Raw genomic sequence first — 24878 nt, 5'->3', positions numbered from 1 at the left:
TCATCCGGTTCTCTTTCTTTTTTTATTTATATACAGTCTAAAAAGTTGAACATTTCCATGGTGGCGTTTCTCAGTACTCTGATCAAAAGTGATAAAAGATGAAACCTGCATTTTCTCTGCAGTGGAAGAGAAACCTGTGTAGAAAAGCTCAACTGGATCTCAAAGCTGTAGAGGTTGAAGCAGCAGCCGTTTCCATTTCTGAAAATGCTTTCAAAAACTTTTTATGAAACAAAAAGTTATTCCTAACAAGCCACATAACTCAATGTCACCCTGTTTCCCAAAGCTTTAACTAACACCTCGCATTGCAAATAAATCTCAATAGGCAAAATCATTAAAAAGTTTACAACTTTACATGATGTCATTTCCATCCCAACCAACCCATCTACTATATATCTATTTTTTTTGGAGATAACCAAGATTTTATTTTTTTAATTTGCGCTAATAAACCAATGAATGGCACAAGATGCAGAACATTAAAAACAATTCCGAGGAGAAAACAACCAGAAGAGGCGACCATATGGCAACAGATGCAGCCAAAGGGCAGAGTCACAGTGATGATGAAGAAGAAGGGGAGGTGAGGGTCGTCTCGGCTCAGAGGTCGAGCCGAAAAGGAAGTGGCCTCTTTGGGTGGATGGATCCGCCTGCTGCTCAGTTTCCAGAGTAGAGGTCCACGGTGCTGGAGCTCAGGCCCCGGCTCTCCCTGAAGTTGCTGCCTGCCCGAGTCTGAGAAAACGAAGAAGACGCGACCCGGTCACAACCCTTCCGATAACACAGCCCAAAATGAATGCAACTCCAAAGAGGGAAACAAAGTGTTGCTCACCTGGAATGGGTCCTCGCTGGTCTTGTTCAGATAATTCAAGGAAGCGGCTCGCTTCATGCTGTTGGAATAGCGAGACAACAATGTTCAAACGGCGTCTGAGGTCAGGGCATTGGTACACAACTAGAACTCAGAGCATGGGGGGGGTCAATTCCAAACTACCATGAATCTACTTGCTTCCCACAGACATGGTTTACTACATAAACAAGAATCGTCATGGTTTAAAAGCCTGCCATCCATCACAACGGAGGATTCCTTCTGCTCTTACTTGGTGCTGCGAGGTTCAGGCGGCCCGTTGCCCTGCAGCTTCTTCACCAGCAGCTCGCTGCTGCGACGCAGGACGTCCCGTAGCTTCCCCAGAGAGCCGCTGCGCTGGAGGGCTCCACTGCCGTCCTGCGGACACACACACACAACCCTCAGTCAACCCGTCTGCACTGCACTGACGACAAGAAGTCAAGAGACACATCTTCTTCGCATTAGCTGTCGCGTAGGCCAGTCCTGTTACAAATGGCTAGTCACAGCCAAAACAGCATGAAGAAGCAGGCTTTTTAAAAACAGGTTTTACATGAAATTATTTCAAGAGCAATTCATGAGGAGATACTGAAATACTTTTAGATTTATAAATGTGTGTAATATAATGACAGCAGGACCTCAGTTTGCCCATCCATCGAGCAACGTCACTCGTGTGATCGGCCTCATTGAGGCTGTGTGTTTATATTTGATCAGCGCTTCCTTGATTATTGGAAGGTCATCTGCAACTATTTCCATGATAAAATAGTAGTGCATGTATTTTTGGACACACATGACTTGTTTCAGAATTTTAAAATGGTTGACCTTCAGGTGGACAAAACCGGCAATATAAAACACGTGTTATAGTCTGATTATTTACAGGCCGAATGTTTCAGAAACGTATTCAGGAATCAACAGATATTGAAAATGACACTCAAAGATTCTTCTGCTTCATTTTTTCTCTCAGTGTATAGTCATTTATCCATTTTTAGATTAGTGACAGTAGTGCACCGTCCTTCGGCTCTGGTGAGACGCATCACACAGGAGTGTCGCCAGCAGGGGGCGCTGCTGGCTAATCGGATCGCCTACATGTTTCTGCCAAAGACTAAAAGTTCCTGCTCCCCCACCGGAGATGAAAGCTAAAGGAATCACAGACGTCTCCGTCCGATGCAGAGAAGAGACAACACTTCACAAATGGAAAAACTTTATTTGAGAATACCAACAAGTGTTGATGCAATAATCGTCATAATGCAGAATGGTAAATATAATGCAGTCCTACTTACTAAGATAGTGCTTATAGACCTTACCATTTATGTTCTTCCACTTAGGGAAACTGAAGTCACACACTAATTATATATATATATATATATATATATATATATATATATATATATATCAAGAATAGACAGTTCAATAAATAAGCATTCCACTAACACAACAATATTGTCAGAATTATGTGATGTACATAGTCAAATCTTTTGTTCAGAGTTGCATTAGAAGTATAGGTGTACTCATTGGAAGGAATGAAGAATCAAGGCAAGTAGCATACTGAAAAGCCGTATAGTGAATGCACTTGTCAAATCTATAAATACAGCCTACAATTACACTTTAAAGGATGTTAAAGTCATTTTACATTCAGTTAGTTAAACATCTGAAATAGCACGTTGATCTTGAAGAAACACTCGCAGTTAAAATTCAGGTGTCTTAAAAACACGATTCACCAAAGTGACAATGTTGACTTGCAAACAACTGTGTAAGAACAAAGGCAACACACTCCATTAAGCTTTGTGTTCAAAATACAGTGGGCCCCGGGACTGTACCACCAGAACATACACAAATACACACTAAAACTACTGTGGAATCCAGGCTTCCACTGAATAACAACACTATAGCTTCTACTCCTGCACCAACAAATAAAATGTACGTCCATTATTTTTTAAATCTACTGTTATTTAGCGATCTCTCAAGGCGTCCATCGTCTGTGCTTGACGCTCCGGCTGGTCTCTGCTGTCGTACTGGCTTCAAAGCATCAGCCAGTGTTACGGTGGACATATTGTACCCGAATCGAGCCGGTGTGTCAACACTCCATCAAACCAAGGACAATGACACCAGTGAGAGCGGCTCGAACATAAATTACCATGGCAACAACTGCTTGATGTGATCTGACCAATTTGATGTCAACTGACGTCGGCCCTTCTGGTCGCAACACTGCGGCTAGTCGCTGACCATCTGCTACCATAATATTTAGCCGCAAAATAATTTAAAAAATATATTTAAAAAAGAAAATGTAAACAAAATTATACAAAATTTAAATGAAAAGGAAATATATCTATAAAAACAAAAATAGCAATGCTCCCTTCTAATTTACAACTAGGCAGTCAACGTCATAAAGTGACTCTTGATTAACATGTGAAGCTATGCAGTACCGTTATTTTCAAACTGTTTTGGCAAGTGAGCTCATTATTGTTAAGATAGTTAAAACCATAAAACAGTCGAAAGAAATACCTTTCTTTAAAAAAAAAATATACTAATACGGCTAAATACAGGCACAAAGTTGGAAGCTAGCTTTGAGGGCAACTTTCATTTGTTGCAGAAACAGACTGCAAACAAATTCAGTTAAACCAATGCAGAGCAGCTGTGGAAATTAATCATTTAGCAACATAACGTTTTATATGACTGTGGGTTGGTGAGACGCCTGGAGCCGATGCTGCCAACAAACGTGACACTGATCCTCAAACTCTTTCATCTTTTGCCTTCTTCCAATAAATTACTTCCTCGCCCGTCTTATCAAGCCAAAGAGATCAACAGACCAACTATGAAAAACTACAAATGGGTGTTTAGAGAGGAGAAATGTGTGGGTGGCTTCCTCATAGGGAAAAGATTTCACCCACAATTACTTTTTCTTTAAATTATTATTATTATTTTTTAAATTTTAAGTGAGAGAGGGAGTTGAAGCAACGGTTTCTGACATGTTGGATGACAGAGTTGGTGAGAGGAAAGGATAGAGAGAGTGAAAGGAAGAGAGGGGAAAAAAAAGAAAAAAGAAGAGAGCGCGGAGATGAGAAGACCAAACGTCCCAGCAGTTGTCGGGTGAAGAGGGGGGACAGAGGTGACAGCCAGCGGGATGGGGCGGGGAAGGGGCTTTCTGAGCCTCGGCTGGAGGGGGCACCGGGAATGGTAGAGGAGCCGTTGGCTTTGTTGGGATAGAGAAGGCCAGAGGGAACGACAACGTGCATCCTTTTTGCTATTGTGTTGGGTAAGGAGAGAAGGATGGAGGAATAATCTTGATGGCTTAGGCCTGATGAAAGAGAAAAAGAGAGAACAGAGACAAAAAACGGCACACATTGTAAGATTAAAAGCTCCCGGTTGGGCTTCCTACGCTACTCACTGGTACATCTGAGCTTTATCCCCCCCCCCCCTTTTCCTCACATTTGGCTGCACTGGTCTGATGTTGTAGTACATGCATATCTATCCGTCTATCTAGCTATCTATCCTGCACCAAGTTCACCGTCCGAACTGCAGCTTGGGGTCTGGTTATAGCCTTTTCTGTGAACCCCAGTTGGAGAGAGAGCATATGCTAAGAAAAAAACATCTATAAATCCAGCAGTACAGGAAGTAGCTCTCCAACAGCTGCACTACAGCCAGCGATGCAGTAGGTTGGCGGTTGCAGTGACTCAGCCGTTTTTTTTCTTTCTTTTCTGGGTACTGGGAAGCCTGGACTTGGCACACTGCCCTCAGCCAGTGACTGTGCACTGCAGACGTGGGACATCTGCATGCATCAGCACTGGTGGAGCCATTAAACCGATCACATCTTTACAAACTGCATTTTGGAATTCAGAAACCTTGCAGTCGCCTCAGGAAGATCAAATTCCCTAAAGCTGCACTCGTCTCTGATGAATGATGAAAACAGTCTCTTAATACTTTGGCAGTAGCCTCGGCTTGCACTGTGCTCCTTTACCTCAGGGACTAATGAGCTAATTATCTGGCCCTATCTATTCTGTCACTAACCCAACCCACCCAATCATATTGTGTCGTGTGAGAGTTCAAGCGGGAGAGTACAATCCACTGAGCAAGAAAAAAAGAAAATCTGATTGACAGGCTGATTGGTTGTCATGGCATGAGTAATCAAACAAGGAATGGGGGTTAGTGACAAGTCGAAAAAGGAAAGAAAAAAAAAAAAAAGGATGAAATCTGGACAACATGCGAACAAACAGGCAGCCCGTTGAAGAGATGAGCGCAGAAGCGACAGCAGGCACACAGAGTTTGTAAATCCCATCATGCTTGAGGACGCACGCAGGCACAGACAGACTAACACTGAACCAGAACACAACCACGAATGTGTGGCACTCAAGTTAGCCCTGTGTAATGAATGAAACGGCAGGTATTTGTATGCGAGTGTGTGACACCACTCCTGTAGCATCAGTGGCATGTCTGACCTGAGAGCAGGGTGAAGACATGTTTGGGAGAGCGATATTTCTGACGAGCATGCATCGCATCATCACTCAGCAGACAGGACTTTACAGGCCTAATTTATTCGAAAGCACAAATGTTCTTTTTTTTGACAGATTAGCTTGTGGAAACGATCTTTTACATTTTTTAAAAAAAAAAACAATGCCGGGAGTACATTTTCTGTTTGGACTGCGCGCGTTTCATTTCTACTGCCGTGGTCGTGGCGGGGATAATGAAATGCTAGTGCACACCCAGCAACGCTCCGCGTGCCCTCACACGTCTCAAACGCAAACAAGGTGCACACTCAGATGAATACGCATGCCGTTGCATGTGCTGGAGTGAAGCAGTTTTGAGTAGCCGTGTTATGCATGTGAAAACGTACGCGTGCGTCTGTATATAGAAGCTTTCCCATTCACACAACAGCAGCCAGCAAACAAAAACCCCGCCTTTCCGCACACGCGCACGCGCACGCACGTTTTTGGAACTGGGTCGGCGCAGTGAAGGGCGTGGCTGCCTTCAAGGGAAAAGGCACAGGCTCACACGAGGCATCTCTGCTGGCAAAGTCCTGCCCTCTGGTTTCAGAGCTGGGACACAGCTCTCTGGCAGTGTCTATTTTAACTGCATGCACTGCCACGTTGATTATCAAGTTTTCAGCACCGGCCTCCTTTATTAACGAGGACAAGGGGCTACAAGCCCAATGGGAAACACTGTGCAGAAGCCCTGGTGCGAAATGAAACTGACTGGTTCAGTCACAGCCAGCGTGGACATTATAATGAGCCAATAAAAACAGCAGGATAAAAAATTACGTATCAATCGCCCAGTTAACTGCGCGGAGGGATGAGCATCGAGAGTATTGGGAACCATGTCAATCGTGTTTAATAGTAAAAACAAGAGACATCCTCCCAATAGGGATTTCGATAGGCTGCATCTCTGCCAGTCGCACAAAAGAAAAAATAAATATTTCATATGTTGCCAGGGGAGCCACAGAATGAGCTTGAGCCTTTTCTCCCCCCCCCTCCCCCTCTTCTTTTTGTTACTGCTCCACTTGTGCAGAAGCATTGGCAGCATAACATCCACTTGTTAAAACGAGACACTAGAACTTCATTGTCAAGCAATGGACAACGAAAAACAACAAACATGAACTTCTAGTCCAAAGCAAACACAAGATGCGGTCAAAAACAACAGGTCAGCATGCCGAGACACTCAATCAGCATTACATTGAAAAAAAATTGCAGGTTGACCTCATGAGAAGAACAAGACGCATCTACAAAAGGCATCGATGGACTGGTACAGATACAACTGACTGAGCGCGGCCACACAAAGAACTGTGAAAGAGCAGCTATTCCACTGATTCTTTTGTAAAAAAGACGATTGACCAACTTGGCCTTATATTTCAAAAATCTAAAAACTACTTCTGATGACGTGCAACAATGACATCATGAAATAGGTCCTGAAGGAATGACTCATTTGTGCTGTTGTGCAGTTTGAGGAGAGGGCTTCCTGACCGGCTCTGATCATTTAGGTACAGGAGACAGAGGAGTTCGCTTCCTGTTCAATACAGAACCCTACTTACTAAATCAATAATCTAAAAAAATAAATAAAAAAAAATCTCTTTTCCATCCCCCCTTCAAGTCACCGCTCTGTACCAGTCCACACTCGCATCCGTGTCATCGCGAACGCCACCTTGTTCTTCCGGTGAGGTCACCGGCCGCGTTGACTCAACTAGAGTGGATTTGTACTCACCCCGTTCCAATCCACGCCCATACTCACTTCCTCGCCGGTCTCGGAGCCGCTCTCATACTTAACGCTGCTCAGGCTGTCACGGCTCCTTCGCCTTTCGCCGTCCGTATCCTTCAAGATCTCCACAACACGCGTCTGGTGGATGGGGTCAATGCCCTGGTGAGAATAACGCACAGGAACGACACACAAACGAACACACAAACAGACATGCCGTAGTTAGATTTAGCTCGGAGGCAGATCTTGAATCGTTGATAATGGTGAAAGTGTAAAGTTGCATGGAGGTATTAAAAAAGGAGATGTTATGTTTTCTGTCTCTTTTAATGCATTCACGGGCTGTTATAGTGGCAACGCAGAGACAAGCGGACATATTAAATGTCAGTGAGATGGGAGAGATGTTAGGGGAGAGAGGTGGAGGGCTATGGTGGTGTTGGTGGTGGGGGGTTATCAGTTAGAGACAAACCACTTACTGTGTTGCTCTGGATCCATAGCATTGTAGAGAAAGGGAAAAAAATATGAGATTTGGGGGCGGCATATTTAGGATTTCACCAAAAAAAACAAAACAGGAGCCGATAGTTATCTGCATCCAAAAACTTAAAAGGAAACTTAAAAAGGAAAACAAAAAATTCCAGCTGACCTGCTTGCGAGATCTCACGGCGCACTCCTCCAGGGTCTCGGCAGCTTCGAGCTTGCCCTGCCGGCGGTACAGGGCCCCCAGGTTCCTCAGGGTGGTGTTCACTGTTGGGCTGAGACAGGCAAACCAATATATTTACCTCAAGGTCATTTGATCACAGCAAATGTAAAAAAAGGGTGTAGTAAACTACTTGAAAACTAAAGATGATTTAGTCACAAAAAAAGAATAATTCAAGTGACTCGTCTCTTGTCGTCAGCATGTGTCTTTTATTTATGACCAAGTTGTAAAAACAGGCTTATCACGCTCTGCCTCACCTGTTGACTTTGCAGGCCTTGTACCAGCCTCCGTACTCTCCGTATGGAGTGTTGTCTCTGTGCTTGCCCTGGAAGTAAATAAGGGAGAAGAGGAAGAGGCGAGAACGTGAAGGGGAGTGAGTGGTTTGAACTGGATAGGCAGCATTCTTTTTCTGTTTACATAGAAATATCATCGGCCTACAGGGGCTTATTGTGTGTGTGTGTGTGTGTGTGTGTGTGTGTGAGAGAGAGAGGAGGACAACTGCATTTCACTTTCCAAGAAATGAAATAAGCAGTTATCTTTAACAAGTCACAATATTCCATTTAACAGGTTTCCTTTGTTTCAATATTTGCTCCGGTTCACACGGTTGCTCACACTACGCCCTCCTCACCTTGCTCTCCTCTCGCTCCTCTGCATGCATCCAGATAGGCTTGTTTTCAGCTGCAGACAAACAGACAGGAGAGGTGGTCTACATGGAGCACAACAGGACTAGAAAACAGGTTGAGCTCGGTGTTAAGACGGGAACCACGAGGAGCGACTGATGACGCAGGCTGAGCGTGCTAGAATAACGCCGCAAACCAGCAGAGTGACATCAGACACTCAGTGCTGCAGTTTGTTTAGTCGTCGGTCAATTATATTCTTCACAGTGGGACAATCTTGTTCTTAGATTGTTTCATTGTATTTCGCTACTCAATTCCAAGAAGAGGCTGGTGAACTGTGAGATCTGGCGCAGACAGTTTTGACCTGGAGTTCGAATACTGAATATTAAACCAGGTTTAAGTGTTAAGGACAGTGGTTAATAAGACAAACCGTGATTCATAGAAATGCATTCCTGCGTGTATTGAGAAATACTGCGAGTACCTTTTCAAATTTTATTTCTAAACACCTATTTTTATATTCTTAGGGAAATAAATTAAGAAAGAAATGGGTCAATAGATGTCAATACAGAACACACTATGCAACATAAAAAAAAATAATATCCTGAGCGGAAAAAGATAAAACTAGTGATGCTGTATAACAATGATCGACCCTTTTCTGATACCACGAACATTTACAAGTAACTATTATTTATTCATGCAATAGAATGATTAAATATGCATTGAAAACAAACATAGCACTTATAACTAGAAAAAGATATCTGAGAGCTATTGTCAAGCGACACGTGAAAAATAAACGGGAGATGCTTTTTGCATAAAAAGCATCAGAGCAGTGCATTGTGTCGAGTCCCTTTCATTACTTATTTTCAAAGCAGTTAATCTAATCCCTGGAGGAAGGACCACAAGAAGCTCCACTTTAAAAGAGAAGAAAATTGCAAGATCTTTCAGACAAGTAAACTCTTTATTCTTTAAAAGAAAGTTTGTTTTGAGGCTTTGTGTCCTCTGAATGGAGAAGGTTGGCACCCTGCTTTGGACATCGTCCACTTTTTAAACATCTGTCCATCACTCACTCCGCTGATGTGGGACAAACAGTAGATGCAACATCAGACAATGGTGGACGCAAGATGAAAAACAAAATGTACTTTGTACTTTGAGGGGAAGTTTGATGTGACCCACCACCATGTCTCGAGGGATAAATGTGTATTTATTGTGTTTCTAGGTTGAGTGAACAAAAGATCATCGACCACAGCAATACAAAATAACCTTTCAAACACGTGCCGCCATTTACTGTAAGCTACGCTACGAGGCCTTACCATCCACGGATCCAAACTCTTTCTCGTGAGCACGAGTCAGAATCTCTTTGTACAGAATCTCAGCCTCCTTGTATTTCCCCTGTTTGAGAAAGCAGGACGCCTGAAGAAAAGAGAAGAGAAAGCACATTTTAGCGTTGAATCACATGAGCCTACTGACTCACAGTGAGACAGTCGGCCCTGACACAATGTCATCCTGAGGCACAATGACATCGTACCACATTGCTGATGATGATGATGGAGAAGCAGTATGGAGAAAGTAAGGGGGGCAGAGGCAAGCCAGGACAGAAGCAGAGAAAGCAAGGCAGTAGACAAAAGGACTAGTGGCTGCCTTATTGTCAAATAATGCCAAAGCAAAGTTGCTCTATAAAACACCTTTCAAGATGCAGTGAATAAACGTCATATTCATAACTGTTAATTTAGTAAAGCATGTGGGCTCCTTTTGTCAAGTCAGGGATGGTGTAAACATCAGTTGAATGCGATGAAGCTTTACGTGTTCACATGCCGATGACCTCCACCGAGACCAAGCGAGTGATTCTGTTACAATAACACTACGCTCTGAGTTTACTTTGGTAGATTCACAGCTCAAGAGGGACTGTAATTATTGTTCAAACAAAGCATGGCATAGGGTTTGAAAGGGAGACTGACAGGGATGCACAATAGAAGCGGATGAGGCAGTGGCAACTTGTCTCTCACCAGGTTGTTCTTGGTTTTGGCCACATTGGCATCATCTGGGCCCAGCCTGCTCTCGTAGATCTCCAGGGCGCGGCAGTAGTAGTACTCCACCTCCTCATACTTGCCCTGGTTCTGGCAAAGCAGTGCCAGGTTGTTCAGCTGTTTGGCCACATCTGGGTGGTCCTTCCCCAGGACCTGAGGGGAAAACAAGAGGCAAATGTTCTCAGTTTGTCCCCCTGACTTGTTTGCTCTTGGCATATCTCGCTGCTGTCACCGGGAAGCACGGCTGCCCGCTGCAGACACTCAGGACATCTAATATAAGGCCGGCCAATCAATAGACAGGGTATAGAAAGCGCTTTCAGGCAAAGAGAGACTCTTAGTGCCCAGCTGGACTCTGTTGTGTATCCTATCTATCTCCTGCATTGCTCCCCAACGCCTGATATCCAATTTCAGCTGTGTTCTCAATTAAACTCCTTCAACACTCTGAGAAGATCATTTGCTCTTTTCCCTATTTACAGTAGCTCCAGTTGACATTTTGGAAATATTAATCACTGTTAATTACTTTATGACAATGAGCTAATTGTTCACTGGTTGAGCCTTGAGGTGAGGCCTCGACAGCACTGCTGTGGACGGCTCTGCCGGTGCGCTCCAGGGATGTGGCCTACCTTTTCTCTGATCTCCAGAGCTCTCTTACACAGAGGCTCGGCCTCCTTGTACTTCCCTCTCTTTCCATACAGCACTGCCAAGTTGTTCAGCGTCGCAGCAACCTGGACATTCAGAGAGAGAAAACCTGATTAACTTCCTTTACGTTTCACAATGACATCATTGAATTTACTGCTGTCTAATAACTTGCCACAGTCCTAATAATGTTTTTAGTTTTTTTTTTCCCTCAAAAAGCTCAAAGCCACCTGGATTACAGAGGATCGCAGTACCCCGCCTCTGCATCTCATTATTCTGTATCGAGGATCAGAGTGAGTGACAAGAGTAACAATATGAGACAAAATGCAAACTCCACAGAGCTGCAGCGACTAGCACCGGTTTACAAAAGGCAGTGAAATAAGTAGCATAGTTGAATTTGTTGTATTCTGACTGCAAGGCCTTTGTGGTTTGGTTCATTCTGGATGTATGCGCAGACATTCAGGAGCTTTGATTGATTGGTTTAAAGCCTGCAGGCACATATTCAATTTTATTGTGAAACAAAGAATCCATACAGACCGAGTAGAACGGTAACTACAGTAGACTGTGGTTATTGCCTCGCTGAGACTACCGACTAATCTGATCCATCTAAAAATTAATATGTCCACATCAAGATATGGTTGTCATGACGATGGTGAAGTCTTACAGCGGGGTGGTCTTTGCCCAGGGTTTTCTCACGGATGGACAGAGCATCGTTGAGCAGATGGGCGGCCTCTTTGTATTTGTTTTGATCCCTGTACGAGTGAGAGGAAGAGACAGGACAGCGTGATGAGACTGAACGTTTATCATACTTTGAAAAAAAGAAAGAAAAAGGGGGCGACATGACGAACAAAACCAGAATAATAACAGTAGACCAAGAAAAAGCACCCATATGGAGGACATGTCTGACCTATAGACCAAGGCCAGGATGTTGAGCATGGTGGCCACATCAGGGTGGTCGTGTCCAGAGGTCTTCTCCAAGTCCTCCAAAGCCTGCTTGCAGAGGGGGACGGCCACCTCGTACCTGCCCTGCGAGGCATACTGGATCACCAGGTTGTGCAGGGTTCTCAGGCGTGCTGGGATCTCGTAGCCTCCCTGCTGGGCTGCAGCCACGGCCGCACTGTTGTGTTGGTGCTGCACTGTGGGGTACAGAGGCCACACACACACACACACACACACACAGGGCAAAGGTCAGCTTTGCGGTCAAAGGGTCAAACCAATACCCAATTATATCGCCAACTGCATTTCATGAAAACAATTATGTGGTTTCAAAGAATAATAGGATTATGGGGATAATTCAATTAGTATTTAATGGGATGACACATTATTATTCTCCCAAGTCTCCTGGATTGTCGGGTTCATTTAGATGTGCTGCCAGATAATCGGGCTGCTATGTGAAATAATATCAAACCAAAGGTCGCTGGATTTCAAAATCAGGTGGGATTATTGCTAACATTATCAGACAGGAGAACTTTCCCTGTTGATCATCCACTATGTACGACTATGGAACAAACATATTGTCCATCCTGCCGGAGAAGTCTCAATTGTTTTACTTATTGAGCAATTGTCATCCGAACTACGTCACACTTGGCGGGTGTATTGCTGCAGACCTAAGGCTGTCCTTTGCTAAATTTGGTGCGATTTGGCAGAGTCAATATTAATAAACTAAGTAAACAAGCGAACAGTGCTCTGTGCAGCAGAGGAAGGGAGGCTCTGCACCAGTAATGTAATGATCCTTCGTTTTAATCCAATACTATGAATCCATTTCTCTCAAAAAGTATTGTTAGCTCTACTATCACATTTCGTAACTGTTCCTTTATCGTAGAAAAGCTATGTTATCAGGTATCACAATCTGATGGGTGGGGACAGTCATAATGTCAGGCTGAAGTGTTGAATAAGATCCGTTCCTACTTCCTTGGCCATGCTCCTCGTCATCATTTGGGAAGAGGTCATCCAGGGAGTCCTTCGGAGTTTCTCGGTCCTTCTCCTCCTGCTGAGAGGATAAAACAAACCTGCGTCAGAACCTCTTAACAGACACCGGGGCACCACAGACGACCATCTGGAAACACTGTTACGTCATTTTTATATCTCTAATACATAAGATAAGGCCATATTCATTGAAGTCCAACTGAAATTAAATAGCATTTTGGCCTACTACATATCTGCCGTCAATCATATATATATATATATATATATACACATACATATATATGCTTTGGTTTTAAGAGGGCAACACTAGACCCGTCTTAACTCTATGGAGCACCGTATCTGTCTTCGTTGACTGTTATTTTATTTCTGTGGTGATCTCATCTTATTTCGATAATGCCAATCACACCTTGCATAAAGCCATAACGTCAGCGTTCTAGCATTAACAGTGATCTCAGAAGGACCGTAACACAGAAACCTGCTGAAAGCTGTAAAATGGAGAAAAAAAAGCCAATAAGAATCCTTTCAGGTATTGACAGTATTATTTCCTGCCATAAGCAGTTACTGAAAACAGGCTATTAGCGACTTTCTTTTGTGACTAAGAATAAGGTCAGAATAAGCACCATTGATCAATAAGGACCTGAACAGAAAGCCTTATTCCTGGAAGACCATGCAGCTGTGTGTTTTTTTTCCTCCTGTATCAAATATCGACATTCTGCTGCACTTTATAGTCAAATCAATCATTTTAAGTCAGTCCAGAACACAGAATTTGTATTACATCTTTCTATTATGCTTATGATAATTAACACGTCATCTCTAATTCCATGATTTAGCTTACGCAAGGAAGTAGAGATGACGTGTTAGTTAGTGTAAGCTAAGTAATAAATGAGTCCTGTTACAATGAGAACAAATCGACACACAAAACATGGTGGAATTAAAGAAATCTCAATTTGATCAACTCAAATCTCACAAAAAAATATATTAGTGACCAAATAATAATCTGCCGATGCCTTTGCAATCGTTTAAAGGACTTACAGTGGGTGAGACGTCCTCATCATATTTTTTGAGCTGGTTCATGAACTCCAGGTGCTTCTTCTCCTCCTCCAGCTGGGCTACGTTCTGCTCGCTCTTCTGCAGCTTCTGCTGGGTGTTGGCCAGCTCGTCCCGCAGCCACTGGTTTTCCTGGCAGAGCCTCCTCACCTGCGCACGTAGCTTCTGCTTCTCGGACTCCACTGCGTTCAGGTGGTTGGACAGGGCCATCATCACCTGGGATGGAGACAGCATTGAGAAGCAACGACACTTGACAGGGACAAAGCGTTTGCAGCGGCAAAGCAGGAGAAGACAAACGTGGGGGCTGACTCATGATCACCACACAAGCTCAGTATAGAATGAGGAAGCAGAAGCACACATTTTCTTTGTTGCTCATATCATCCAAGTGACCAAACTATATCTACTCATTCAGTCATTATACCTCTGCCACCCTGTCTTACCTGTGCTTCTCCCAGGCCCAGTTCAATCATCTCCACTGACTTGCGGAGCAGGTTGGACTTCTCATGCACCAAGTTTGCCTCTTCGTCCTTCTTTAGGCACTTGATGGTCTCCAGGAGGCTGTGGAGGATGGAGTTGTGCTCGTTCTTCAGGGCCTCGAGACCCTGGATCACCAGCTTCGTGTTGGAGATGATCTCCTCCTGAGAGAGCTTCTCGAGCTTCTCTTCCCTTGGATACACCATGATGGACATCTTCAATGTAGCTCAGGAAAACCTGTAGAGAGTAAGAATTAAAAGAAAATAAGAGGGAACTGGCTGTTACAACAACAGCAGCTGCCAAGGACATTTTCGTAACCGTCTTCCAAAGATGCAGCTGTGCTAGTTTAACACTGAAATTCACCATACAGAACGCGAGAGCTTGACTGAACTGCAGCTGTCACAACATGGCTCATTAATGTTCCTCCATTTAACTGAGTGTATCTTCAATGTCAGAGGATCTCAAGCTGATCAAAACCCACTCTCCATTCTTGGTTAAAATATCTCAAGGTCTGACGGCGTAGAGTCCCGCCCTTGATGCAGACAGACAGAAGTAATGTTTGTGCTTGGCTAATGAGTTCATAGCAAGACCCGCGCGCAACATGACAGCCATAAAGGCAATAAACTTGTGTTTTATCACTGAGGGGGAGATTAGGGATTCAAATTTCATGAGCGAGATAAGTCAGCATTTCTTTGAGCCCCTTAGACAAATTCAGAATGTATGTTTGTTAAATGAAACGCATAAACTCTGAATTACTCTGCTGCGATGGTTGCATGAATGAACACAGACAGAGCAAAGAGGTGCGTGATGTCCCTACTTTATGCAGTGCCACGGCGACATATTATTTTGATGGACCGAGTTTGTGGCACCTATAATGAGCTCTAGTTGGGAGAAGAGCTGCAGCTTGCTGTATAAACAGAGGGCACACAGATGCTGCAGTGTGGGTGCCTTCTGCTGCCAGCACTTTATCCAAACGGAGGCCCAGCCGACTGCATGGCAGTCGAGGAGAGGATGACATGACAAAAGCCTCAGTATTACGGTTTAGCAGCTGAGTCACGGAAGAAAAAAACCCCACCAGTGTCAATAGTAGTGTTCTGAAGAAATGTCAGCCCTTTGGTGAGCGCATGGAACAAGTGCCATCTTCCCCCAAACAGTCTGAAGATAACCGATGACTCACTGAGCCACGTAGCTGTTGGATACATTGTGCAACTGTCAGTGCAAAACGTGGCCCTGCCCTTCAGACAGGGGTCCAGGCAATGTTGCGTTAGTGCACTTTATTTTAGCAGCAGTGAGGATAAGAGGTTAAGGATAAGGGGGGCTCTCAGTGATACACCAGCTGAGAGCCATCTGCCAAGAGAAAAACATATCATCCACCATTAGTGAGCCACTCCCTGCTATGCTACTTGTATTTCAGCAATTGTCTATTAAAAACAGTGAATGGAGGACATACAAAGATCAACGAAAGCCGGAAACAACTGCAATAAATAGCTACTTGCTTTGTAATGTGGCAACAGAAGAGACACTGTTAAATCATGTTCATGTGACCTGTATATAACGTAGACGCAAACCCCTTTGAAAAGATTTTGCCATCAATATTCAGCGGCGGAGGTTAATTGCAGTGTTAAGAATTAAGCTGTTTGAGACGTCACATGAACATGAACACACACACACACACACACACACACACACACACACACACACACACACACACACACACACACACACACACACACACACACACACACACACACACACACACACACACACACACACACACACACACACACACACACACACACACACACACACACACACACACACACACACACACACACACACACACACACACACACACACACACACACACACACACACACACACACACACACACACACACACACACACACACACACACACACAATGCATGTCCCATTATATAAATTACGGCTGAGTTCTGTCAGGGGGGGCGTTATTTATGTTAGTCAACTAATGACCAACTGGATATCAGTCAGCCTGAGGAAATTAGCTTTAATCAGAATGACAATGGAGCGTTCGTTCCACCAGCTGGAGGCTCAGGATGTGCAGAAGATAATAATAAGTGTCACGGTACGATAACACTATGGAGTGGGTGGCAGGATACTGAGAAGACACATCTGCTGGCAGGTGAAAACGAATTGTTCTTCCCTCCAATTAAAAGCTTTACCACCCTCTGGTTCATGAACCCGCTTATTTAAATCCCTTGAAGAATTAAAAAAAAAAATCCATAATGTTCGAAAGGAAAGGGTACGAGTTGATTTTTCCTCTTATCCTGCAAAATAAGCTTTTCTGTTAAATTCCTGCAGCCTCTGTGTGGAGAAGGCAAGTGTGATGAGTGAAGTTAGCCTGATGCAAAGAACATGGCATCTCCTTTAAGCCATTACAATGCTGACTTATTCATATTAAGCACCTCTCATCTTCAATTTAGTACTTTAACGCACTTCATAAACGATCATCTCTTCACCTCCATTTTACAGTTAGAAACAGCAGAGCAGTAAAAAAATGTTGGAAGCTAAATTCACAGACAACCAACCTCTTCAGAGACCAGCAGAGAGACCAAAGATCCATGAAGCACTTGATCACACATCAAATGACCTCATTAAAATGAAACATCATAAATGAATAGTAACATGCACTCTTTCTAAACCACTTCAAGAGCTTTCAGATCATCAAATAAATAAAACAAATGTAATAAATGTGGTGTGGCCTTTTTCTTTTTATTAACTGAAATTAGGCCAAAATCAAGATCAAACTAGCATATTTCTGGTGGGAATACATTAGTGCAAAACAGTTGCGCTATTGTATGCACATGTTTAGTATGCCAAAAAACACCAGAGGGTTTTTAGTCAGTGGTTGCAACCATGAAGAACAGTTAAAGCATCCAGCAAGAAGGAACACGTTATTGGGAGAACCAACATGAACGAGTAGCCCACACCACAGATAAGTAAAAGCCAACGGACGCCCTACTTTACAGAAAGGATTATTCAAATTCTACGAACAAAGCAAGCTGTAATCTCATTTGCGTGGTCAAAGAGATGACTGTCCTGAATAACAGTCTGAGTTATGCAGCGTTGAGAGTCATATCCTCTATGCTCGATGTCATGCCACAAAAGGGGTGATCCCCACAGTAAAATCACTCTGCATGAAGAAATGAGTGTAAGAGGAGAAGTTCCCTTTGCCATGGGAGCCTAAAGTACTTTCCCCTCCTGAGAAGCACTGGCATCAAAGCTTTTACCTACTCAGAACAAGATATGAAATGATCTATTTGAAAGATCAAGCATATTCACAGATCACACAGCGTGTTACCCTGAACTCTTCTCAGCAGTTAAACGCCTATGTGGATGAAAGGCCTGACTAGCCGAGTGTACACAGAAGCTAACAAAGAGAATAAGTGCTTTCATGTCAGTCGGGGGGAGAAACCTGCAGCTTTGCCTTGATGAAATACACAAAACACCTGTATCGAGATCTAAAGATTAAGCATATTCCTCAGACAACTGAAGTTAATACGTTCCAAGCCTTTAAAAAGGGAGGTGAGATAAAGTCCAATGGGCCCGTTGTTTTCCTTTACAAAGACGCCCTTGAATTAATCTTTAACATTTACTTTTTTGTGTTACATACAAATTACATGTAGTAAAATAGGAATTACAGCATCAAAGGTTCATATGAAATACAATTCACAAGGTCGAGAATATGACTTCTCATACTGCTGGCATGTATTATACTGCTTTCAGGATAATACAATAAAAATGCAGTCACACACCATGTTCTTGTCACATATTACACTATATGACTGCATATATTCATTGGATTTGGGCTTTTATCCAAATGCTACAGAAATCATCAGGCTCAAGTCTTATTTAAAAGCCTAATAGCAGTGGGTTAGGTAGCTAGTAAAAAGAAACGTCCTCGACTTACCAACAAAGTAAACATGGACAAGCGAGGAAACCCTTTGACACATCGCTCAACGCTGGGCTACATGACCTCCCACCTTAATATGGGATATGGAGCATTTACAGATCTTTCTTCTGCTTTGCAACAGATGGACTATTTTATGTAATGTTGCTTTACAATGAGGTTGCAATCTAAGACCATAAGAGTGGCATGATACAAATTATAGGACCATTATAGTGAACGACGTAATCAAAGCAAAGAGGTTAAGGCTTTTTTCATGAGGAAAAAGGATGGGGAACAATTGACAACATACTACCACCACTAAATACATACTAAAGTCTAAAGAAATCAATAATCAGTAATGTTAGCATGTTTTCAACCGTTCCAGCTTGCTGGGCCACAAAACTAACCTCGGTTTCAGTGGCAGATCAAAGCCTCATACTTTGGAACGGTGAAAAGCTGATGAAATAATGACTCCTCCTGCAGCAATAGCACTACACACTGGCAAAGTGCATCATAAAAATTCCAGCGCCAATCCAAAATGATCCTCCTTAAAATGGAAAAGGAAACAGTCGGTGTGAAACACAGGCCAATAAAACAAAACAGGACAGTAACAGGAGGACAAGAGCTGCTCGCGGGATGATGGTGACCTTCCCACTGCTCCGTCAGAACAACCAACATCAGCTCAGGGCGCACATCAAGAGACGGCCCCGCCCACGGGAGGAGAGCAAAGGAGTGTGGAGATGCAGGTTGGGTGGGGGAGGGAGCCGTCCTAATCGCAACTCCGCTCCTCTATACTCATCAGACACAAAGGAAGAGGTCTAATGTGGATGGACTCAATTACACCATTTATAGGCACAAAAAGAGTTTCACATGCCACCAAGGATGAGGGCACACAACACACTGCAAGGTCAAAACCTACCGTCTCGAGGTACGAGAAAAGTGCGTGTGAAAATGTTACACAGATTTTCCTCTCAAGCAATACATGCCTGGTTAACCATTACATTTCACTGATCAAACCAAGCAAAGTCATAAAGTCAACCATGTGTAGCTCCAGCAAACACACAGACAGAACCACAATATAAAATAATCTCATTTGTAGCAAAAACAACAACCAAAGAAAACTTCAAACCTCATTAATATCCTGACTAGTCTTAATTTGACATTGTTCTGAAAAACACAATCAGGGATCACAATTCCTATTACTTTGCAGCCATCCGTAGCACATCAAGCCCAGAGGCCAATGCAAATACCCTAGAGGAGCGTAAAGGGTTATAAAAAAAAGATAGTTCTGAGTTTTCAGAAACAATTTGTGAACTCTGGATCGACTGGTTTATTTCCCTGCGAGCGGTGGTAATCTGGGCCATGTACACAAAAGTGTAAATGTATTCATACAAATTCACTGGAAAAAAACCCACAGATGAACCTACAAAACATTGCACAAGCTATGGAAACAGAGCGTTGAGGAGAGGGTGCGGTGCTTTTTGCCATTACAACAATAAAACACGAGCATAGGAAATGGAAAAAGGGGCAGACTGCAGTTGGTGTATCAACAAGCACCAATGTCTGTCCCATCTCGACGCATTTCCTGTCTACTAGATGAAGTCTTGATACCGTCATCTCAATTTATCTTCCTCCATTTTCTCCACAAAAAACACCGTTCACATCACCCTCAGACACAAAGAAGAGCCAACCACCCAGGAGGGTGTGGCGAGGTCTGGGTCCCAGTCATCATCCACCAGACCACCGACAGCAGCTGCCCCGGGGGCTGTTTCCCCATCACTGGTCGTCCGAAAACTGTCTGCCTGAATGTTGCGACTGACAGAGATACCCGCCCTACGTTTTACTCCTCGGGCCAAGCAGACGCTCTACCCGGTGACACCTGCTGCTGTAATGTCCACACAGCACAACAACCGCGTCAGCAGTGTCGAGCACAATGGTTGACATCCGTTAATGACGGTGCATAACCTACACGTTTAGGGAACACAATCACAGAGTCGTCTGGACATAAAAACAACGGATTAGATGGTCCGTCATTTGACTTGATCGCGGCTCGTGACATGTCAGTTTGTTGTGACTTTCGCAGTTCTCAACGGGGCTGTGCTTTTCTCCCCCTATCTACAGGGATCCATGTGAATAATAACGGCACGTTTAGCCAATTATTTCATTCACTAGAGTTGCTATCATATTTTCTGGACTTGTTAATGTAGCTAACCTTATAGTGAAGCTTCCTTCTTTTTTTTCTTTTCTTTTTTATCAATTAGAGCTCCGGTTAGCGACTAGCTCGTATCAGTTAGCTAACCAGCTAGCGTCACCACTCCCTAGTCTCCGAGTTCACCCGGTTCAAACCGCGAAACTGATAATTTATAGTCACAGTAATTAAAATGTATACCACTCAAACAACAATATACAGACATATCACAGTTATAATAGAAGTTCGTGAACATATAACGTTTGCTATCACTTACCGAGAGCTAGGTCTGACGGGTAGCTCAGCCCCTTTAAATCCAAAATGTCTCCAGCGAAACAAGATTCTCCCAGTAGCCTCTGCGGCAGAGTTTAATTATAGTGACGTCATGTTTTGATGATCTATTTGACAGATCAAGCATATTCCTCAGACAACTGAAGTTAATATGTTCCAAGCCTTTAAAGGAGGTGAGATAAAGTCCAACGGGTCCGTTGCTTTCCTTTCCAAAGACGCCCTTGAATTAATCTTTAACATTTACTTTTTTGTGTTACATACAAATTACGTGCAGTAAAATAGGAATGTTTAATTATAGTAAAGTCATGCTTTGTTTTTGACACTGACAGATCTCTCTCTCTCTCTCTCTCTCTCTCTCTCTCTCTCTACTAATACAATTGTGTCGTCTAATATTTCTACTGATTTCTGACTTAAATCGAACTCCAAATACAAATTATATTATATTAGTGAAATGGTGTGGTTAACTTGTGAACTGTAACAGATTACCCTAATCCTACCAGTCCAACATGATTTCAGTGTGGGAGAAAAACATGGGAGAAAAACATTACCCTGCATTTATTTTTTGCCGGAGGCCGCATTCAATATGTAAGAGGGACAATTCTGCCACCTAGAGGCGGAATTGAAACCAGCCGTCAGAAGAATGAAGACGCCGGTAGATGTATCTAAAGCTACTTTACCGGGTTTAAATCAGGTGTAAACACACACCGTGCAAGCTGTTGACAGGGGACAATGTATAGCGTCATATATCACAAATGGTCAACTTTAACTTGTACAGTGAGATCCCAGAGTTGGCGAACACGTCATCAGCGCGCGACGAAGCGTGCGAAATTGTGAAGGACGTCTACGAGAAGCTTGTGATGAAGTAAGTCAAATGAAAAACGGTTGGTTTATGTCGCTATTTGACTGAATTGTATTGCAAACGGAGACGACATAAAGGGTCAGTTCGTCTTGGTTTATTAAAACATACAAATGAAACGTAGGTCTATTTATTGAGCCAGATTAACCTAAAGCTATGCTAGCGATAGCTTGTGTTTATTAGCCCTTTGGTAAGGTTAGTGCAAAGCCAGGGTTGAGACGTTATAGGACACCATTGGAACGTAGGCGGAGATGTTATTTTATTCACCTCTAATGGGTTGATTCCTTGAGGCTGAGTTAAGTAAGATTAATTAATTAAAAAGCAGGAGTAACGTCAGTGGAAAAGACTGAACTGAAGTCGCCCTCGGTTGTCAAACGTACTCTCCTCTGCTCCGTCAGGAGGACACTGTTATGATGGCGCTGTCGTGTCTAACTCGAGCCCTGCGCTCCCTGACTCTCTCCCAGCCTGCTCTGTTCTCCTCGCAGGTAAACGCCTAACCGCCTGCCCATCGTTCATTCATTCATTCATACAGGCTGAAGATCAACCACCACACAATCTAACCCGTGTCGCCTGTTGTGTTTACAGGCTATTACACAGACCCGGCTGGGGACTCAGGGGCCCAAGGCGGTCGGACAGTGCAGGGGCTTCCTCACCACAACCTGTCTGGAGCAGAACAGGACCTCATGGAAGCAGACAGAGAAGTACACCACCAGGCCCATGGGAATGAAGAAGACTGGAGGCCGAGACCAGTCGGGTAAAGGCTGCGGTCACAATGTAGAAGAACAGAAGGGAAAAAGATGATTGTGTGTTTGCATGCTGGTCTGGAGGAGGACGAGGTTGGAGTTGCGACTGTTGTTCAGTGGGGAGCAGTGCCATCCTTCAATCAGGGTCGGCGGTTCGATCCCCGGCTCTGCTAGCCCATGTCGATGTGTCCTTGGAAAAGACACTTAACCCCAAATTGTTACTGTAGCTGTTCCTACGGTGTGTGAATGATGACAAGTAGTGTTAAAGCGCTTTGAGTAGTTGGAAGATTAGAAAAGCGCACTACAAGTACAGTCCATTTACCATCATGCGGAGGTCTTAGATTTGCCCCTTGTTCTGTTTCTACTAACAGGTTAAAAGAATACAAATCATCTGGTTTATTTCCCTACGAGCGGTGGTAATAATCTGGGCCATCTACCTTCAATGTTAATCCATTTGAGGCCCAACCGGCACAAGCACAGAGGGTTTTAAGGCGGATCCATACTTGAGTGATTGAAACAGTTTTTACAAAGAAAGAATAATGGCTTGAAAAAAGAATCTGCCGTTTAAAACAGTCTGTAGGCTGTCAGACTAATCAAAGCTGGACTAGAATACCACTAAGTAGAACAGCCTATGATGTGTTATGTACAGAAGTCTTTACTGAGGAGAAACTAAAAGTCTTGACCAGTGTTGAAATGGAGCTAAGCAAAGAGGTTTGCTTTGTGTTGGACAAAACAAGAAACTGGGCTGAAATACATTTGGTTGGCAGTACCATTTCTAACATGTTGTGCACCAAATGATGAATCCATTCACTGAGAACCTAATTGGCAGACTAATTGATAATGTCTTGTTTTGAATAATCTGCAGGCCTGGTTTGAAAGGGTGAAGGGCCGACAGCATTTTGTGATGCTTTTAGCTTTTATACCAGCTGTGGTACTTGTTCCGACTAGAGCCCGTTGCAAAGAGTTGCTAATGTTCCTTTCTGCCGTGCAGGAAGGATACGGACTCATGGGATCGGCGGAGGCCATAAACAGAAATACCGGTGTATCGACTTTCAGCGTCTGCGCTATGAACGAAACAACAATGCGCAGCCCTTTGAAGAGAAGGTGGTAGAGGTGCGATATGACCCGTGCAGGTGAGGTCAGCGTTCACCACGCAGTGATACTTTTGATGTATTTTGAAATGCACACGGTCGGCGGTCACAATCTGTGCTCCACAGGTCGGCTGACATTGCCCTGGTTGCGGGAGGCAGTCGGAAGAGGTGGATCATTGCAACGGAGAACATGCAGGCTGGAGACATCATTAAAACATCTGGCGTTATTGGACACATGGCAGGTATATCAGACCTTCCCTCGAGATGACAGAAAGGTAATCTAGTAAAGGTCATCTGTGTTTTACACTAAATTATGCTGCGTCCTTTTTTACTTTGCAGTCTCGGCCAATGAGGGTGACGCGTACCCACTGGGAGCTCTTCCTGTGGGGACACTGGTGAACAACCTCGAGATACAGCCAGGGAAGGGGTCAGAGTACATTCGTGCTGCAGGTAGTCTATTATTTGCATTTGTTTGTACTTGGTGTTTCCTAAATGCATGTTACGATTTTTGCTTATGATGGTGATTCATCTCTTTTTTGGCAATACATTAGTCTCTGTAGCCCAAAGAGGACAATCATTTTATCTCTAGAAAGGGCCATTTACGTTTTTAAGTTGTCCACTTTACTTCTCCCACAAGCTTGGCAAGCAGGAAAAGATGCAGTTGGTTGCAATTTGCAACCTCGCCGCCAGATCCCACACCTAACTTCTCTTCTGATGCTGTGCATCCATGTGACAGTTCAATTAAAGGGATCGATTGTCTCATCTGATGTTGTTTGAACGCCTCAGGGTTTGGAAGAAGGCGATAGCTACTGTAAGATGCGGGTCTCAATCCCTCATCATTCCTAAACTGAAACATTGTGTGTGTTCCTTTTGGTTTTAAGGCACAAGTGGCATTTTGCTTCGGAAAGTCAACGGAACAGTAATCCTTCAGCTTCCTTCAAAGCAGCAGGTTCAGGTGAGTTAGTCTGGATTAAGATTCCAACAGCTGCATTAAAACCGCTCTGCCTCTGAACTGACTGGTGCCATCTCGACACGCAGGTGTTGGAGACCTGCATGGTAACGGTGGGACGCGTGTCCAACATCGACCACAACAAACGGATCATTGGCAAAGCCGGGCGCAACCGCTGGCTCGGCATTCGCCCCTCGAGCGGCCTGTGGCAGAGGAAGGGAGGCTGGGCAGGACGCAAGATCAAACCGCTGCCCCCAATGAAGGTTTACGTCAACCTGCCCTCCATCTCAGCCCAGTAACACACTGGTCATGTTCTGAACGACTCTTGTGGTCGTCACAATGACGTCAAGTCGATTTGTTCCCGGAGAGAAAATCTGAATAAAGATGAGCCGTTTGTACAGAA

General features: G+C 43.8%; 2 protein-coding genes across 11 annotated transcripts in view; one reads left to right on the top strand and one right to left on the bottom strand.

The window, feature by feature from the left end:
* klc1b (kinesin light chain 1b) overlaps nucleotides 1-20940 on the bottom strand; it is a 21407-nt gene extending 467 nt beyond the window's left edge. The window contains exons 1-17 of one of the 9 annotated variants that reach the window (XM_034551473.1): nucleotides 20823-20940; nucleotides 14394-14664; nucleotides 13939-14169; nucleotides 12889-12967; nucleotides 11888-12116; nucleotides 11645-11732; nucleotides 10968-11069; nucleotides 10324-10497; nucleotides 9631-9730; nucleotides 8332-8381; nucleotides 7961-8028; nucleotides 7650-7758; nucleotides 7483-7491; nucleotides 7019-7171; nucleotides 1086-1210; nucleotides 821-878; nucleotides 1-723 (exon numbers count right to left, since the gene is read on the bottom strand). The exon at nucleotides 1-723 is cut by the window's left edge and continues 467 nt beyond it. In XM_034551473.1, coding sequence (XP_034407364.1) covers nucleotides 649-723; nucleotides 821-878; nucleotides 1086-1210; nucleotides 7019-7171; nucleotides 7483-7491; nucleotides 7650-7758; nucleotides 7961-8028; nucleotides 8332-8381; nucleotides 9631-9730; nucleotides 10324-10497; nucleotides 10968-11069; nucleotides 11645-11732; nucleotides 11888-12116; nucleotides 12889-12967; nucleotides 13939-14169; nucleotides 14394-14642 — 1899 coding nt within the window. In that variant the 5' untranslated portion in view covers nucleotides 14643-14664; nucleotides 20823-20940 and the 3' untranslated portion in view covers nucleotides 1-648. Of the gene's footprint in view, nucleotides 724-820; nucleotides 879-1085; nucleotides 1211-3001; nucleotides 4125-7018; nucleotides 7172-7482; nucleotides 7492-7649; nucleotides 7759-7960; nucleotides 8029-8331; nucleotides 8382-9630; nucleotides 9731-10323; nucleotides 10498-10967; nucleotides 11070-11644; nucleotides 11733-11887; nucleotides 12117-12888; nucleotides 12971-13938; nucleotides 14170-14393; nucleotides 14665-15244; nucleotides 16064-18764; nucleotides 19157-20822 lie in introns of those variants that run through there. The other 8 variants (XM_034551469.1, XM_034551470.1, XM_034551472.1 and 5 more) reach the window with 8 other exon arrangements.
* Nucleotides 20934-24878, top strand: mrpl2 (mitochondrial ribosomal protein L2). 2 transcript variants are annotated; one of them, XM_034551480.1, is made up of 9 exons: nucleotides 20934-21009; nucleotides 21612-21698; nucleotides 22091-22177; nucleotides 22278-22446; nucleotides 23427-23568; nucleotides 23653-23768; nucleotides 23866-23976; nucleotides 24408-24481; nucleotides 24565-24878. In XM_034551480.1, the coding sequence occupies exons 3-9, from the start codon at nucleotides 22103-22105 to the stop codon at nucleotides 24772-24774; spliced, it is 897 nt and encodes a 298-aa protein (XP_034407371.1). In that variant the 5' UTR covers nucleotides 20934-21009; nucleotides 21612-21698; nucleotides 22091-22102; the 3' UTR covers nucleotides 24775-24878. The 2 variants fall into 2 exon arrangements, with proteins under 2 accessions (XP_034407371.1, XP_034407370.1); XM_034551479.1 differs by lacking the exon at nucleotides 20934-21009 and having other exon boundaries at nucleotides 21463-21698.

This window comes from Cyclopterus lumpus, chromosome 15 (assembly GCF_009769545.1).
Source record: "Cyclopterus lumpus isolate fCycLum1 chromosome 15, fCycLum1.pri, whole genome shotgun sequence".
NCBI classification, from domain to species: domain Eukaryota; kingdom Metazoa; phylum Chordata; class Actinopteri; order Perciformes; family Cyclopteridae; genus Cyclopterus; species Cyclopterus lumpus.
Note: the sequence above shows the minus strand (reverse complement) of the source record. Positions and strands in the feature narration are given on the sequence as shown.